Below are 13,867 nucleotides of genomic sequence, written 5' to 3' on the forward strand. Positions count from 1 at the left end.
TTCAGATTGGTAGCAGATAGTGCTATGTTGTTTGCACTCAAATGATTTGTAATTTAAAATCCGCTTCAATGGTGAAGTTGGATTTTGAGTTACAATTCTGAAAATGCCACTTTTAGGAAGTTGGCATTTTTGTGTCCCAACCAACTTTGTCTTTCTGCCAGTGTCCCCGGGTCACTTGACTGTGAGTGGCTCTGCTGTTGGGGTTTGTCTATTGCTTACAGACAGTGAGGCAAAGGGGACTTAGGTGTGGACAGGGTAGGCCACCCTGAAAAGATGAGAGGGGAGGGGCTGTACCCAGCCTCACATATACTTCAAAGGCTTTGTGTACAGCACACACAAAGGAACCTGACACACTGTGTGCTGAATAATGCCAAAGCAGTCAGTATTGTTTTTGTGCAGGAAAGTATGCCTTCCTAAGGGGCAATTTTCTCTTTCTATGCATCACACATAGAAAGAAGTAACAAAGTGAAATAAAGATATTTCTCCTCGGTTCACCTCTGTGGGTATGCACATCATTCTGGCTCAAACCCAGGTTTACAATCTTTGAAAATCTTGGTTTGCCCTAGAATTCATAGGCAGATGCACAGGAATGCCCACGCACCACCAAGCAATGCCTCTTGATGCAAAATAACACAAGTCTGTGCTATGAGCAGCCTTGCGTTACTTTGAATTTATTAAACAATGCAAAGCCACGCAAATCAACTGTGCGTGAATTAGTAAATGCCAAAATTGATTTTGCTTTAGGGATGCACCACAAAAGTGACCCAAGCCTACACAAAATCATAGTAAATGTGGACCCTAGTGTTTCAGGTCTTAGAGTCACTTTTATGACACAATAAAGAGAGTGGTGTGATCCGTTGATGATGGTTGTATTATTAACACTAAAGAAATAGGACGTTTATTGTATCAGTGAGTCTGAATATCACGGAAGTATAGTGAATTATTGAAGTTATGTCTTATGAATGTTTGAATTCTTGTAAAATTCAAGTTAAAAGAAGTTCAGGAGGCTCCAGATACAGGAAAGTTGAGATAAGTTTAATCCAGTAAAAGTGATCCCATCCATCCAGGAGAGGAAGTCAGGTGCAACTGACAGATAGCATTAGAGGCATCACCACACCAGGTTCCATCTCCATGGTGCGCATTCAAACACAAGCAACATGTTAAGACATTGTACAGAAAGAAACCTATATACAATATGAACCTATAAATAAATCAAGTGACTCTAATTGGAAACTATATATAAGTACCAGATATTACAATTCTTTAACTGTTGAAATTAATGTTACTGCTCTTACTTTTTTGATTGCTGAAACTAGAGGCAGTCTCTTGAAAAAGTGATTATTTTCAACCCCAAAACGACCCTTGTTGTGTTATACAAAGTATGATGTTACCATACTGACAATGTAGGAAAAGATTTCCATATTCGTGTTGGCTGTCTGTACTTGGAATGTATAGTCCAAAAGGTTATAAATCATCTTCATATACTGCACTCTGTCACCTGGTCAAATTACCTCGCGTTGTATGCTACATGTAATTACTACTGAACCCCATAAATCCCCTAATAACATAAAGATACATGTGAAGCTACAAGGCGAGAGCAAATGTCTGTGTCACTTGGCTGGATTTCAAACTTACCATGGTATTAGCCTGGGTCATTTCTGTTCAGCAGTTGGTACAGTCTTTGTGACAGCCTGTGGCTTAAGATAATAGAAATGCAATTGATTAACCACAGACAATTGGACCAATATGCAAAATTAAATTGCTTAGAAGAAAAGCTCTAATTTATTTTTACATCAGGCATGTACACATGCAATAAGAATTTGCACAATGCTTTAAAGGTTTTTAACTAAGATAGTCATAAGTAGATATAGTTCCAATTATTTGTTCTTACTCAGCATACTGGGGAGCTCATTTATCAACCTCAAAATAATGAAATGAGTCAATCTTACTGTAATCAGAACCCTTTAGACGCAGGGCTCCACCAATACTTATCATTTTTATCTGAATTAGTCAGCATTTTTATCACCGATTTCTTGAAATGTATGGTATTTTATTGAAACATTTTTATATCACTTACTACCTCTATGTGGGGGCTCTAAAGCACTTGGCTAGATAGGTAGCATGCTACACCGTGTAGGTTGTATGGTTGACTGTGTTTTGATCCAATGTGGGAAGTGTTTCCATGTCATACGTGAGGACCACCAAGACGTGGTAGTGGTGTTATGGGACGCAGTGCTTAGCAATGTTTTGGGTGAGGAAGTGTGAGAGAAAGGTGAGCAATTTATCGTTTTCAGTGAGCTAGCAGCTTTGAACAGATCTGCAGGTCTCCTATTGTATTTCTTATTTTCAAAGTCCTCTGAGCTGGTCAACGTGCTTAATTGTCCATTCTGAGATTTTTTTTTTAAAGGTTATTATCATGAGCAGACCTAGGTTGGAGAAAGACTTGGATCAGAGGTCTGCTGGCATTGACTTTGTTGCTATCATCCCATATCTGATTGCTATTCTGAGATGTGAAAAGGCTGTTGTAGCATCTAACTAGTTGGGACCTGCAGTGGTGAACTAAATTAAAGTCCTCTGTTGGCCAGCGGCATATGACAAATCTCTTCAGTTTTTCCATGCCTGTTCAGTTTGCAATGGGTGTTTTATTGCTGTCAACTGGTACATTTATGGGTGATTAACATGTCCAGTAATACTTTTGTCTTATGTGAGTGTCAAGCAACATAAGGCAAGTATTATGCGGTTGGCATGAACTACAATCAACAGCCCAGCCACTGAGGGCTATAGTATTAGTGTGTTCTTTTGTATTATGTTGTATTGTATTGTATTGTAATTTTATTTATATTGCTCTTTCTACCCCAGAAGAGATATTGTAGTGCTTTACATCTAGCAGCATGCTGCCAGGAACCCAGGGTTAATAGTTTTTATTGGCTTATTGTTGATTAGTGGAGTTAGTCTTGCACTCTTAAGGAAACCATGTAATATATTTTCCCCAGTTTCTATTTCTATGCGGTAGATACAATTAATAGGATTTAGGTGTGATCTTTAGTGGGAAAGGGTACATGTGAATTCATGCATTGGTTTGCAGTATTAATATATGAGCTGCAGGAGATTAGATACTTTCAGGTTGCAGGGGTATGACCTGTAAAGGAGAGGCTGTGATCTTTGTAATGAGATGTGGGCACTTTATAGAGACACAATAACAAGAGTTAAGGCAAACATGCATATGACATTGAGCAGGCTGTGCTTGGAGAGAGGAGGCATGCAGAGGCTAGAAAGGCAGGAGAGTCATTTGAGAAAAAGGAGAGTTGACTATCGGAAGTTTTAAAATCAAAGTCAGTTTTCATGCAGGGTTTTTTGGAGTAATGCGGAGGCTTTTAAAAATTGTATGCAAAACTGTAGAGTGAAACATCATTATTTGCATGTGTTACAATATCATTGTAGGCCACGAGAACCCCAGTGTGCACTCATATCAGCATCACCTGTTGGTAAATAGATTTAAAGTCAATATGGTTCATTTTCCCCTTTCCCATAATGAGATGGAAGATAAATGCAAAACAGGAATGTTGTACTTAAAATGTTTGAGCATGAGACGCTCTTCCGCTTTCCTACTGGTAAACAGGGTAGCATGACGAAAAACATAGTCTGTTTTAGTGAATTTGTGTAAAGTAATGCTTCACTGGGCAGGTAGCACTGGGCTGGCTCCAGTCTGAAGGAACCAAAACATATGCACAATGAAATGTAAAATTTGCATCTGGCTATTATTCAGCCTTCCTGTAGCAGTAATCTGACATTAAAAAAGAAAGGCCCTGCCTAGAAACATCCCCACCAACACAAATGAAATGGTAGTTCCCACTACCCCCACACTTGCCATGTATCAAGCTGCAGGAAAAATAAATAATAGGCAGACCCTTCCTAACAAGGCCCTCAGTGAATTTCAAAAGTACAAGCCTATCCCCACTCTCGCACTTTACTCTCTGCTCTCCGCCATAGGAATGTGGGCAATACACTTCCCCTGTCAGAGGAGGTGATTGCATTTGTTTTTCTCCCCCACCTAGGACAGCTCTGTTTTCAGCCCCTTCCCCGAATAGAAACAGTTTACCTGTAGAACGAACTGTGCATTCGTTCGGGACTTGATCCCCATGCTGTACAAAAAATAGAGATTCGTGAAAAGCCCTCAAGTCACATACAGTTCGATCAAGAAACGACCTAATGTTTGAGCCCAAGAATTCTGCCTGCCGGGGGATCCTAACAGAACAGACAAGCATAGAAGTTACCTGGCATACTCTTGTCTTAACAGCTCTTTTCCTTGGCACTCCCCTTCTCACCAGTGCCTTGGGACACACTTGCCCATGTCCCGGCACCGCTTCCACCCCTCTCATGGACCAAACACATCCAAAATTGGCATCCAATCAGTAACACAGAACTTCATAGGATATAAAAGATCAGAATAAACAGGTCTTAAATAAAGAACAAAATGATATATGAATTAAGGATTGAAAACAATAAGTGCATGGATACTCAAAATAAGAAGAGTCAATGAAATCCAGAATTCAGCAAACTGAAACAAAAACAAACTGCCACTCTCTATGAACTTTTTTATTTTCACACGGTCAAGCAGGATCATAAGCGATTATGGACAATCGCTGGAGTTTTGAGATCAATTTGTCATTGTACTCCAGATGTGTGAGAGTCCTTCATTGATGTTGCTGAATCCTGGAAGTACAGAAACTTCATGATTCCCAGATCTTGGAAAACCAGCCCATTATGGTTTATGAGGAATGAATACCTCAGTCAGCAATGTACAACGTTTATGATAGCAGTAATGATAATATATGACGGCTCATTAGATGAAGCTTGACAGCACAGCCGTTACTGGACCTTATGTGATCAAGAGAAAAAAACCTTTATGAAGCACTACTGAGATAGGGACATTTGGTTGGCAGAATTAAAATTGCAAATTCTGTACTTTTGTTGAAAAACGGACCTCGACCTTATGCCTTTTGGAAAAACTTATGCAGGAGTGAGCTGACCGTGGTGACAAGCCACTGATCAAGGCTATAGACAGGATCTCTTTATTATAAAAAGTTATGACTAAAGGTATGAGGCCTGGACATATATTAAAGCCACCAGATATTAAAGAGTGAATTGATCATATATTCTATTCAAAGCTGTAGGCGGGGATTTTCAGGAGGTACTTCCCAATGAAGCTACAAATTATCCCAAAGTATATATAACATAACACTGAAACCTTTGCTTGCTATGGTAATCTGTGAGATTCTATGTATCAAAATATTGGTGTACAAGCTTTACCACACTGTGATACCAAGCCACCCTTAAAGGCTCATTGATTTTAACATATGCATTTTACAATAAATAAGTAAGGCCACTGCCTTTGTCCCAATTCTTCATTATAACAAATCAGATTTCTGGAATCTGACATACTTTTTCCCCATAAACCAATCTGACATATACCTTTTGTCATTGTCTTCTCACCATAACCAAGGGTGGATTGTCATCATACTGCTCTACAGCCTAGAGATATACATTTTCAAACATGAAATCTTATCGGCTACCTTAGTAGTTAAGGGTTTTGGTTTTGTTTTATCCTATCTGACAAACCTTGGGTGTAGACGGTTTGCACTATAATAATTATTGGAAGTCCCTTGTAAGAGAGATTTTGCCAAGTGTCATTTTTTACATATTTATAATTTACTGACTTTATGTGGAATGGTTGCCTTGTGGAAAAGCTTCTGCTCAATACAGCAAGTATGAGTTGGTTTTGGTGACACAATTTTAAAGCCTGAAGGCTTGATTGGTCCATTGGGAAAAGTTACGTCAGATGCTATAGATCTGATATGTTTATGAAAAGTGCAACATAGGCACAAGGGAGGACTTATGTATTATGAAAAGCATAAGTTAAATCCCACAGGTCTTTAAGGGTAGACTGTTATTAATCTGTGTTAAAGGCTTCTGTATTTGTTACCCCATTCTAACAAGCCTATGGGTAGAAGAATTTGAATTATGTTAATCCTTTAGACTTTTTAGGAGAACATGACAGGTTAGTTGACTGCCAGGTTATTGTAATAAAAACAGAAGTCAGCATAATATGTATAAACATATACATATATAGACATTTTTGTAGTAACTATACGATACTGGTGATGGCAACTCATCAGAAGCCTCATGCCATCCTAAGAGGAGGAAGCACAGCTTGCATTGCTAGGCGGCATGTTTCTTGATGCTGTGTCCAGCATGTTGCTGAATGCTTGTGCCACCTTAGTTGCACTGGTCTCTTTATGCTCACAGCTTCCTTGAGGGGTTTTTCAAAAGCTGGCAAGGAGGGCAGTGACAAAGTCACAGAACGTTCTGCTGGGCAAAAAGAACAAACTTGGACTTCCCCATCATCTACCTTGTGAAGGCCATGCAGTCCAAAAGGAGTCATGGACAAGATTTGCATACCAGCACAATCAACAAAGGTATTTCACCTATGGAACGTTAACAGAAGTTCTCAATCCAATATGATGTCATTCCAAGGCAAAATACAGGCATGGAAGAATTGGTCAGCCCACTTTAGCCATTGGCTCTATTACCCTGTGAGTGACGTCATGTTGTTCGATCATATGCACAACCATCAAAAAATAACTGTGCCTCAGTGCCATGACAGGTTGGCCAGTGCTTCAGGTTTTTCATTTTTCCCTTTTATAGATTTCTCTTTCTCTTTCTCTTTTTCTTTTTCTTTTTCCTTCTCCTTCTCCTTCTCCTTCTCCTTCTCCTTCTCCTTCTCCTTCTCCTTCTCCTTCTCCTTCTCCTTCTCCTTCTCCTTCTCCTTCTCCTTCTCCTTTTCCTTTTCCTTTTCCTTTTCCTTTTCCTTTTCCCTTCCCTTTCCTTCCTTTTCCCCTTTCCCCTTTCCCCTTTCCCCTTTCCCTTTCCCCTGTAGATCGCAGATAGTTTGATTGAGCTGCCTGATTGCCCTTCATTTATTCTCTAGTGTGTGACATACCACACAGCTTTGTCTTGTAAATTGGATGGCAGTTCTGAATTGGTCCTTTCAATAGCCTCTCATCATTTTACTGTTACAAGATGGATCCATCTTGGACCCGTACAATAAGGGCATACTATGCTCAATACCATTCAAAGATGATTCAATGGGTACAAGGCAGAGTGATACAACGGAACAACAGGCAATTCAGGACAGGCCCCCGTAATGGCCCAGCCCCCAATGTACTGGGGGAGGCTACCAGCAACTCTCTCCACTATGAACCTAGCTGATTGATACAGGGAGAGTGCAAGGGCACAATCTGAACTAGGGCGTGTGCTACAAATCTGTCCATGGAACCTAGGTGGCCTGGCTCAAAAGATCCACAAATATGATCTGATGTATTATCTGCAATCCTTTCAAATTATTATGTTGCAGGAGACATGGGCCTTGACCTCTGTCCCCCTAATCGGCCTTGTAGAATATGTGAGCCCGGCACTAAAGGCTAAAAAACAGGGCACCCAATAGGCGGTCTTGCTGCTTATATAAGTTGTGGGCTACATCTACATTCCCCCCTCCATAAATTGTAAAAATGGAGCCAGGAATTTTGTCAGTCAGCATCAAAGAATGGACAACAGATCCTGAGTCTCAATTGATACTTATCAACGTCTACATCAACCCTTAAAAAAGGAATACATCAATTGCATTAGAAAGGCTAAAGGAAGCAATATGGAGATTACATTGCAGCATACAAACTCAGAACTATTGATCGCATAAGATTTTAATGTTAATCTGTTTGAGAAACAAGACAATGAAGACTGTTAACACGATGCAGGCTGCTATGGGCAAGTAACTATACAGGTCCTATCGGATAAGCTCCACCTAGATAAGGTGGGAGAAGTTTTCTAGCTTTTGTACAATAGTGGGACTGAGAGTGTTAAATGGCAGGTTTGCAGATTGCATTCCTCCCTCTTGGACTCGGGCTTCTGAGAAGTGAGTTTCATACTTGGACTACACAATGGCTTCTATCTCCCTATTTATTCATATATTACAATATAGAATTGAGCATCAACTTGAAACTGATTACCTCCCACAGGTTGTAACCTTATTCCCCAAAATTTCCGAACCTCATATTCCCAAGTTCCTGCTGGCAGGAGCACATACAACAAAAATAAAAAGGCTTCAGTGGAATGAGGCGAGTATACCAGCCATTCACGAACAAATATAAAAGACAGGGATCAGATCGGCAACTGGGAAGAGTTTAATGATTATATAACTTCCAAATTCCCATGGAAGGGTAGAGCTGATGGCTTCTCCCTGGATAGCAAACATCAGAAGAGTCTCCTGCTAGGAACCTTGCTTCTTAATAGTCATATAAACAGGCTCCTTTGCACCCTGAGACTAGACCATTGTACCAGTGAGCTAATAGCTGCTGTGAAGTCAGGCAAGAAAAAGCTTAACAAGGAGCTTTGGCTACGCTTGAGGCCCTATGCCAAAGATTACTGTGCCAAGTTAGTGCATGCCAGCAAGTCAAAGAATTCTGCAAAGTTCTAGCAGATAGTAAACCAGAGGGAACGAGGACTGCATAGAGCAAATAATGCAAATTGGATAAGGTAGCCAAGGAGCACACCCTGCAATTATGCAGTGGCAAAAGGAGTTTGAGACAGAAGAGTTGAACTTGGCTGAGTCAGAAATTAATCCACTTACAACGCCTGAAGCAATTAACAGACAACTGCAGAAACTCATTGAGTGCTCACATGCTCCGGGACCAAACGGGATACCTCAAGCAGTTTTAAAAAAATCCCCCCAATACTGAGTAGAAAAACTAGTGCCCGTCTTCATCAAAATTCTTCAGAAAGAAGAAGTTCCTTATTCTTGGAGGGGTTAAATTATACACCCCATCTTAAAAGCAGGCAAGAGGGATTCTCCAACCAACTACCATCTTATCTCAATTTTAGATTTGGAAGCAAAGTACTCTGCGGGCCTGTTGTTGGAAGATATGAAATTCTGATTAAGCTGACCGCACTCAGACATTGCTTTGCATGGTTGGATGTCGGAACCAGGCAAGCTTTACAACGCATGGCTTTATAATGAGGTCTTTACAACGACCCGTTTTTACCACTGCATTCCTTTACCATGCAAGACTTTATAATGAGCAAGGACTTGCCTTAGGGGAAAGCGCTGGACTTTGGAGAGGTATCAATTACTAATCCAACTCCAGTCTGCGCAACAGTGGGGAAAGCATTGGACTTCGAAGTCCAACACCGCTTCCCAATGGCAAGTCATTGTAAAGACTCTCGAGGTAAATGGAGTGGAAAAGAAGCCTCGTTGTAAAGGCAGAACGTGGTTTAGACTTTATTGTAAATGCTATTTTCCCTCTTTACATCTACTTTGTTGACTATAAGGTAGCTTATTACTTGGTTCCTAGAGTGCAATTATGGAAAAAACTACAATCATGGTCTATTTCAGAGAAATTGTTAAGGGCAATAGAACTATTGTTCTCCAACTCCTGGATAAGGATAAAGTTAGGGGATGGTAATTATGTCTCTAGGAAGGTCCTTACAACAGCAGAGTTCAAACAAGGCTGCATCTTAGCCCCCCTGTTATTCAAACTTTACAAATCAGATCTCACACTGGCTTTAGATCTGGTCAATTCCTATCCACCAAAATTGGGAGAAAAGCCGCTATCCAACCTTTTGTACACAGATGACCTGGTTATAATACGAAAAACTAAAGTGGGCCTCTAGAGACTAATACGCAAAATAGAGGAATACACTAGGTCAAATTGTTTGGAAGTGACTTGACTAAAACTGAAGTAGTTATCTATGGCAAGATGAGAGCCTTGAAAATTTAAACGAGTGCAAGTCTGGATTAATGCAAGAGAAAACCTGATACTGCAAAGAGAGTCAATTAGAAACAAAGCCCAAGCCCTACAATGTGCTTTAATAATTGCTTCTAAACACCTATGGTGCTCCAGTCTAGATCCAATCCTTCAGGTTATAAAGGCAAAGTGATTGCCTACAATAACATACAGGAGCAAAATTAAGATGGGGATGGATGCTGGCCTCCTGAATGGTTTGCTGACTAAAATCTATAAATCTTTTTTCACCTTCTTATGACAGCTTCCCCAGCACAAATACGCCTGGAGTTTGGCCTACTAAACCAAGGAATAGCCAGACAGCAAGCATTTCTCAATTTGTGCCACAAGCTAAGGTCCTATAGATCAGGCTCCCTGGATAATCTCAACTGGCAAGAAATTGGAACCAGCCCGAGTAACTCACTGCACCGTCGGCCTTTGGAAATGTCCCTAGACACTCTACAGACAAGGGGTCTATGGAACCAGCAGGTGTCTCTGGCAGTGTTTTAAAAATTAGTTTCAATCACTTGCAGTAGGGTTAGCAATATAGAGGATGAGAGCATGTTACGCCAGCGAAGGCACACCTGGATGGTGTTAAACACATACGTCGCGGAAGGCCATCAGCATTTATGAGCAAAAATTACTCGCAGTACATTAAATGGAAGTTCATGCACTATAGATTTGGGGCATTCCTAACATTGGACCTTTTGTATAAGTGGCTTGCTCAGCCTATTGACTGCCGGCTCAACAAGGTTGGAAAAGAAACCCTTATGCATGTAGGTTGCTTGTGCCCAGCGCTTTACTGAGAGCGCAGAGATATCATGCATAGTGACTTTAATATTCTTAATGGGCGGAAATACAGACAGGCTATTATGGCGGTGCTAAATCCCATCAACATCCAATTGAACATCAAACTGGTAAAGTTCTTATCCAAGTTCAATGAAAAGCTCGCATATTGTGGACTTCTGTCTTAAATCACTTTTTTGGGCAAATGTTGTTACATTTATTGGTTCTTAGTTGATCACAGTGTATAACATGCGCTTAACAGTGAACTGTGATTTTATATTTGTAAAAGTTGCATATTACCCTCATGCGCTGTTTGTCAAACATGTTTTGCAAAGATTTTGCACTTCATGGAGAATTGAGATTTTAAGTTTGCAATAGTTATTGTGAATGTTTTATGTATTGTGTTTTTTGCAAAGATTTTGATTAATCATGCAAATAAATATTAATTTATGTATTCATTCAAGGATGATCCACTGCATGATTTTACTGAGTGGCCATCTTGGAATGGCGTTGTGCTTCATGTTGGATTGTTGTACACGCCAGGACACTATGCTTCTAAATGTCGCAAATATGTTTGAACATTAAACCAAAATTAACTTTACCATTGCAAGACAGCTGCTGCTATGTTTAATACATTTTTTTAGTACAAGCAAATGTGCTAAACATTTAGGTGGCTGCATAGTTTTTTTAAAACTTGTATTCTTTTAATTTATTTTGCATAAGCTTGTTGAGTTTGTGTGTGTGGTTTTATTGTGGACAGATAAGTAGGTGAATGCAAAAAAGAGTCAAAGCTGAATGAATGGATGCACAAGTGCAAGTAAGAGTGACAGAGTTCCTCTGTAATGAGTTATTGAGTGACTAAACTAACCAGTGACTTTGGAGACAATTTTTCATATTGCCTCTGATAAACCCTAACTTCTAAATGCTGTAATAATAGGTACTACAGTCAAAAGCCCCAGACTTCCTCTATATGGAGGACTTCTATGCACTACACTACCCTATAACAGACCTGCAAACTCACACAATGCCACTAGTGCGGATGCGGGCTTGGAAACCGCTATGTTCCGGAGATTGGCTCCCTGGGACATAGCTACTAAGTCGGCCTTGGCGTGGGCTCCCCAGGGCCTTTGGAGGCTTGGGGAGGGAGACCATGCAGGCCCACTCCCAATTTTAACAAATGTTGGCCCAGGGGTGGACTCTCTGGGGCCTTTAAAGGCTCAGGGAGGGGGGGGGGGGCCTTCCTCCCTATATAAACTAATTTTAGAACAAGATGTGCTCTCCAGGGCCTTTTGAGGGGAGGGGGCCATGCAATACCCCTCCCTTTTATGAATACAGCCAATGGGGCTATATAAATGCAGCCCAGTCACAATTTTGTGTTTTTTATTCCAATTCCGCTGGAGTCCCACCAAATGGCATATGTTTTCTTTTTGGCCTCTGTGTCTCCTTCATGGACCTTAGGGGGCAGGGTATCTCTACGCTGGCCTCATACATATATTTTTTAAGCTTGATCAGGACAGGGTCTAAGAGGTCCATTAGAATGTCGAGCGGATCGCCACCGCCCGCATGGCGGTGGCGATCCGCCCAACATTCTTTCCCGCCTGCATGCCATTCTCCCCCCGCCATATTACTATGGTGGGGGGGGACCCCGGCGGATGGTAAGACCGTCTGCCGGTTTTCCGCCGGTAGGCAATCCGCCCGATTGCCTACCGGGCAGAAAAGTAGTTAATATGGTTGCGGTGTCTGGTAGACACCGCCATCCATATTAGAATGAAGGCGGGGACATGCCTTTGTTGCTGCCACGGAAAGGCAGGCGGTTCTCGCCATTGGGGGCCCGTAGAGGGCCCCCAGGGATTCTGGCGGGTGGGGGTGCACATGTGGGGTACCACAGTTTCCATGCACAACATGGCAGGCACCGTGTGGTGCCTGCCACATTGTGCATTGAACAGCATGACATGCCTTCTTGGCATTGCGGCGGGCGGTGCTGAGAGCACCGCCCGCCGCAATATCAAGTATGCAGGATGCCAGGCGCATCCTAATGTCACCGACGGGACCCCCGCACCAATGGCGGGCGGTCCCATTCTACGTCCACCCGCCATCCTAATGGTGCCCTAAGTCTCCAAGTCCTGTAATGGGTGCCAGCAAAACTTTCTCATGATGCTGACAGCCAATCAGAGCACTTGCTTCCACAGGAGTGTGACTACCGTGGCAATGAGATTGCCCAAGGAAAATAAAGCTCCCTGGGCCAATCTGAATGCTCTTTTTTTAAATGATGCTCTTTACAGTGAACTATGATTGTATATTCGTAAACGTCATAGAGAACACTCATACACTGTGTGTTAAACATGTTTTGCAAAGATTTTGCGGAGACAACCGTCCAGTTATTTGGTGTAATTCCGTTCAGCAGTTTTTGCTGTAGTCAGTCTTAAGAAGTCTATGGAAAATGCACTGGGATTTTGCATTTTCGGAGCCCCTTTTTTTTGTCCCCTGCTTGATGGATCTACACCAAAATCTTCCTGGATTGAGCTAATGTGGATGAACTTTGTTTTTGGAAGTTTTTGTTGAGATTCCCCAAATGGGGCCAAAGTTATTAGCAAACAAAAACTGTCTTTCTATGGAAAAGCAGACCTAAATATAACTACCTATTTGTGACCGCCAGTAGGTAATAAATGTATTTAGCACGTTCCAGCGATTACAAACAAAGACCAATGCTATCCCGTAGCACGTCATTTTTAACAAGAACATAACAGCGCCACCTATGAGGTAATGGTGGAATTGAAAAGCATTACTTTTTTGATTTTCATGCATATTAATACTGAATGAATTAAGTTCCTTGTCATTTAAATACGAAATGGTGTCTGGATGCGCTGACATTGAGGAAGGCATCATGCTGAAACGCATCTGTCAGTGTGCGCTTCGTTGAGCAACAGAGAAACGGTTGCTGATAGCAATATATATATATATATATCAGTTGCCACTGGGTAGTTATAGTTAGGACTCGCATCATGCTTCCATAGGAAATATTTTTTCAGTTTGCTGATAACTTTGGTGCCATATGACGAATCTTGATCAAACTTACCAAAAAAGTTCATCCACCTCAGCTTTTTCATGAAATGTTTTGGAGTGATTCATCAAGTGGGGGGCGAGAAAAGGGGGGTTCCCATGCACTGCTAACCTCACAAGTTACTCATGACGGGGGCACGACTTATAGTAAACTTAGAACACAAGTTGTAGTTACTTCAACCAGTGAA

The 13,867-nt window shown here is 41.3% G+C and overlaps 1 protein-coding gene and 1 long non-coding RNA gene across 6 annotated transcripts in view; one reads left to right on the forward strand and one right to left on the reverse strand.

The window, feature by feature from the left end:
- The window catches only part of LOC146823099 (uncharacterized), a 340,269-nt gene that overhangs the window by 105,058 nt on the left and 221,344 nt on the right, over nucleotides 1-13,867 (forward strand). The window lies entirely within an intron of this gene.
- Nucleotides 1-13,867, reverse strand: part of CCR9 (C-C motif chemokine receptor 9) — an 85,076-nt gene that overhangs the window by 33,581 nt on the left and 37,628 nt on the right. For 3 of the 4 annotated variants that reach the window (XM_085607349.1, XM_085607348.1, XM_085607351.1), the window contains exon 2: nucleotides 1,636-1,697. In XM_085607349.1, the coding sequence (XP_085463475.1) occupies nucleotides 1,636-1,656 (21 nt within the window). In that variant the 5' untranslated portion in view covers nucleotides 1,657-1,697. Of the gene's footprint in view, nucleotides 1-1,635; nucleotides 1,698-4,274; nucleotides 6,839-13,867 lie in introns of those variants that run through there. The other variant, XM_085607350.1, reaches the window with a different exon arrangement.

The sequence above is a fragment of the Triturus cristatus genome, chromosome 5_2 (genome assembly GCF_964204655.1).
Source record: "Triturus cristatus chromosome 5_2, aTriCri1.1, whole genome shotgun sequence".
NCBI lineage: Eukaryota > Metazoa > Chordata > Amphibia > Caudata > Salamandridae > Triturus > Triturus cristatus.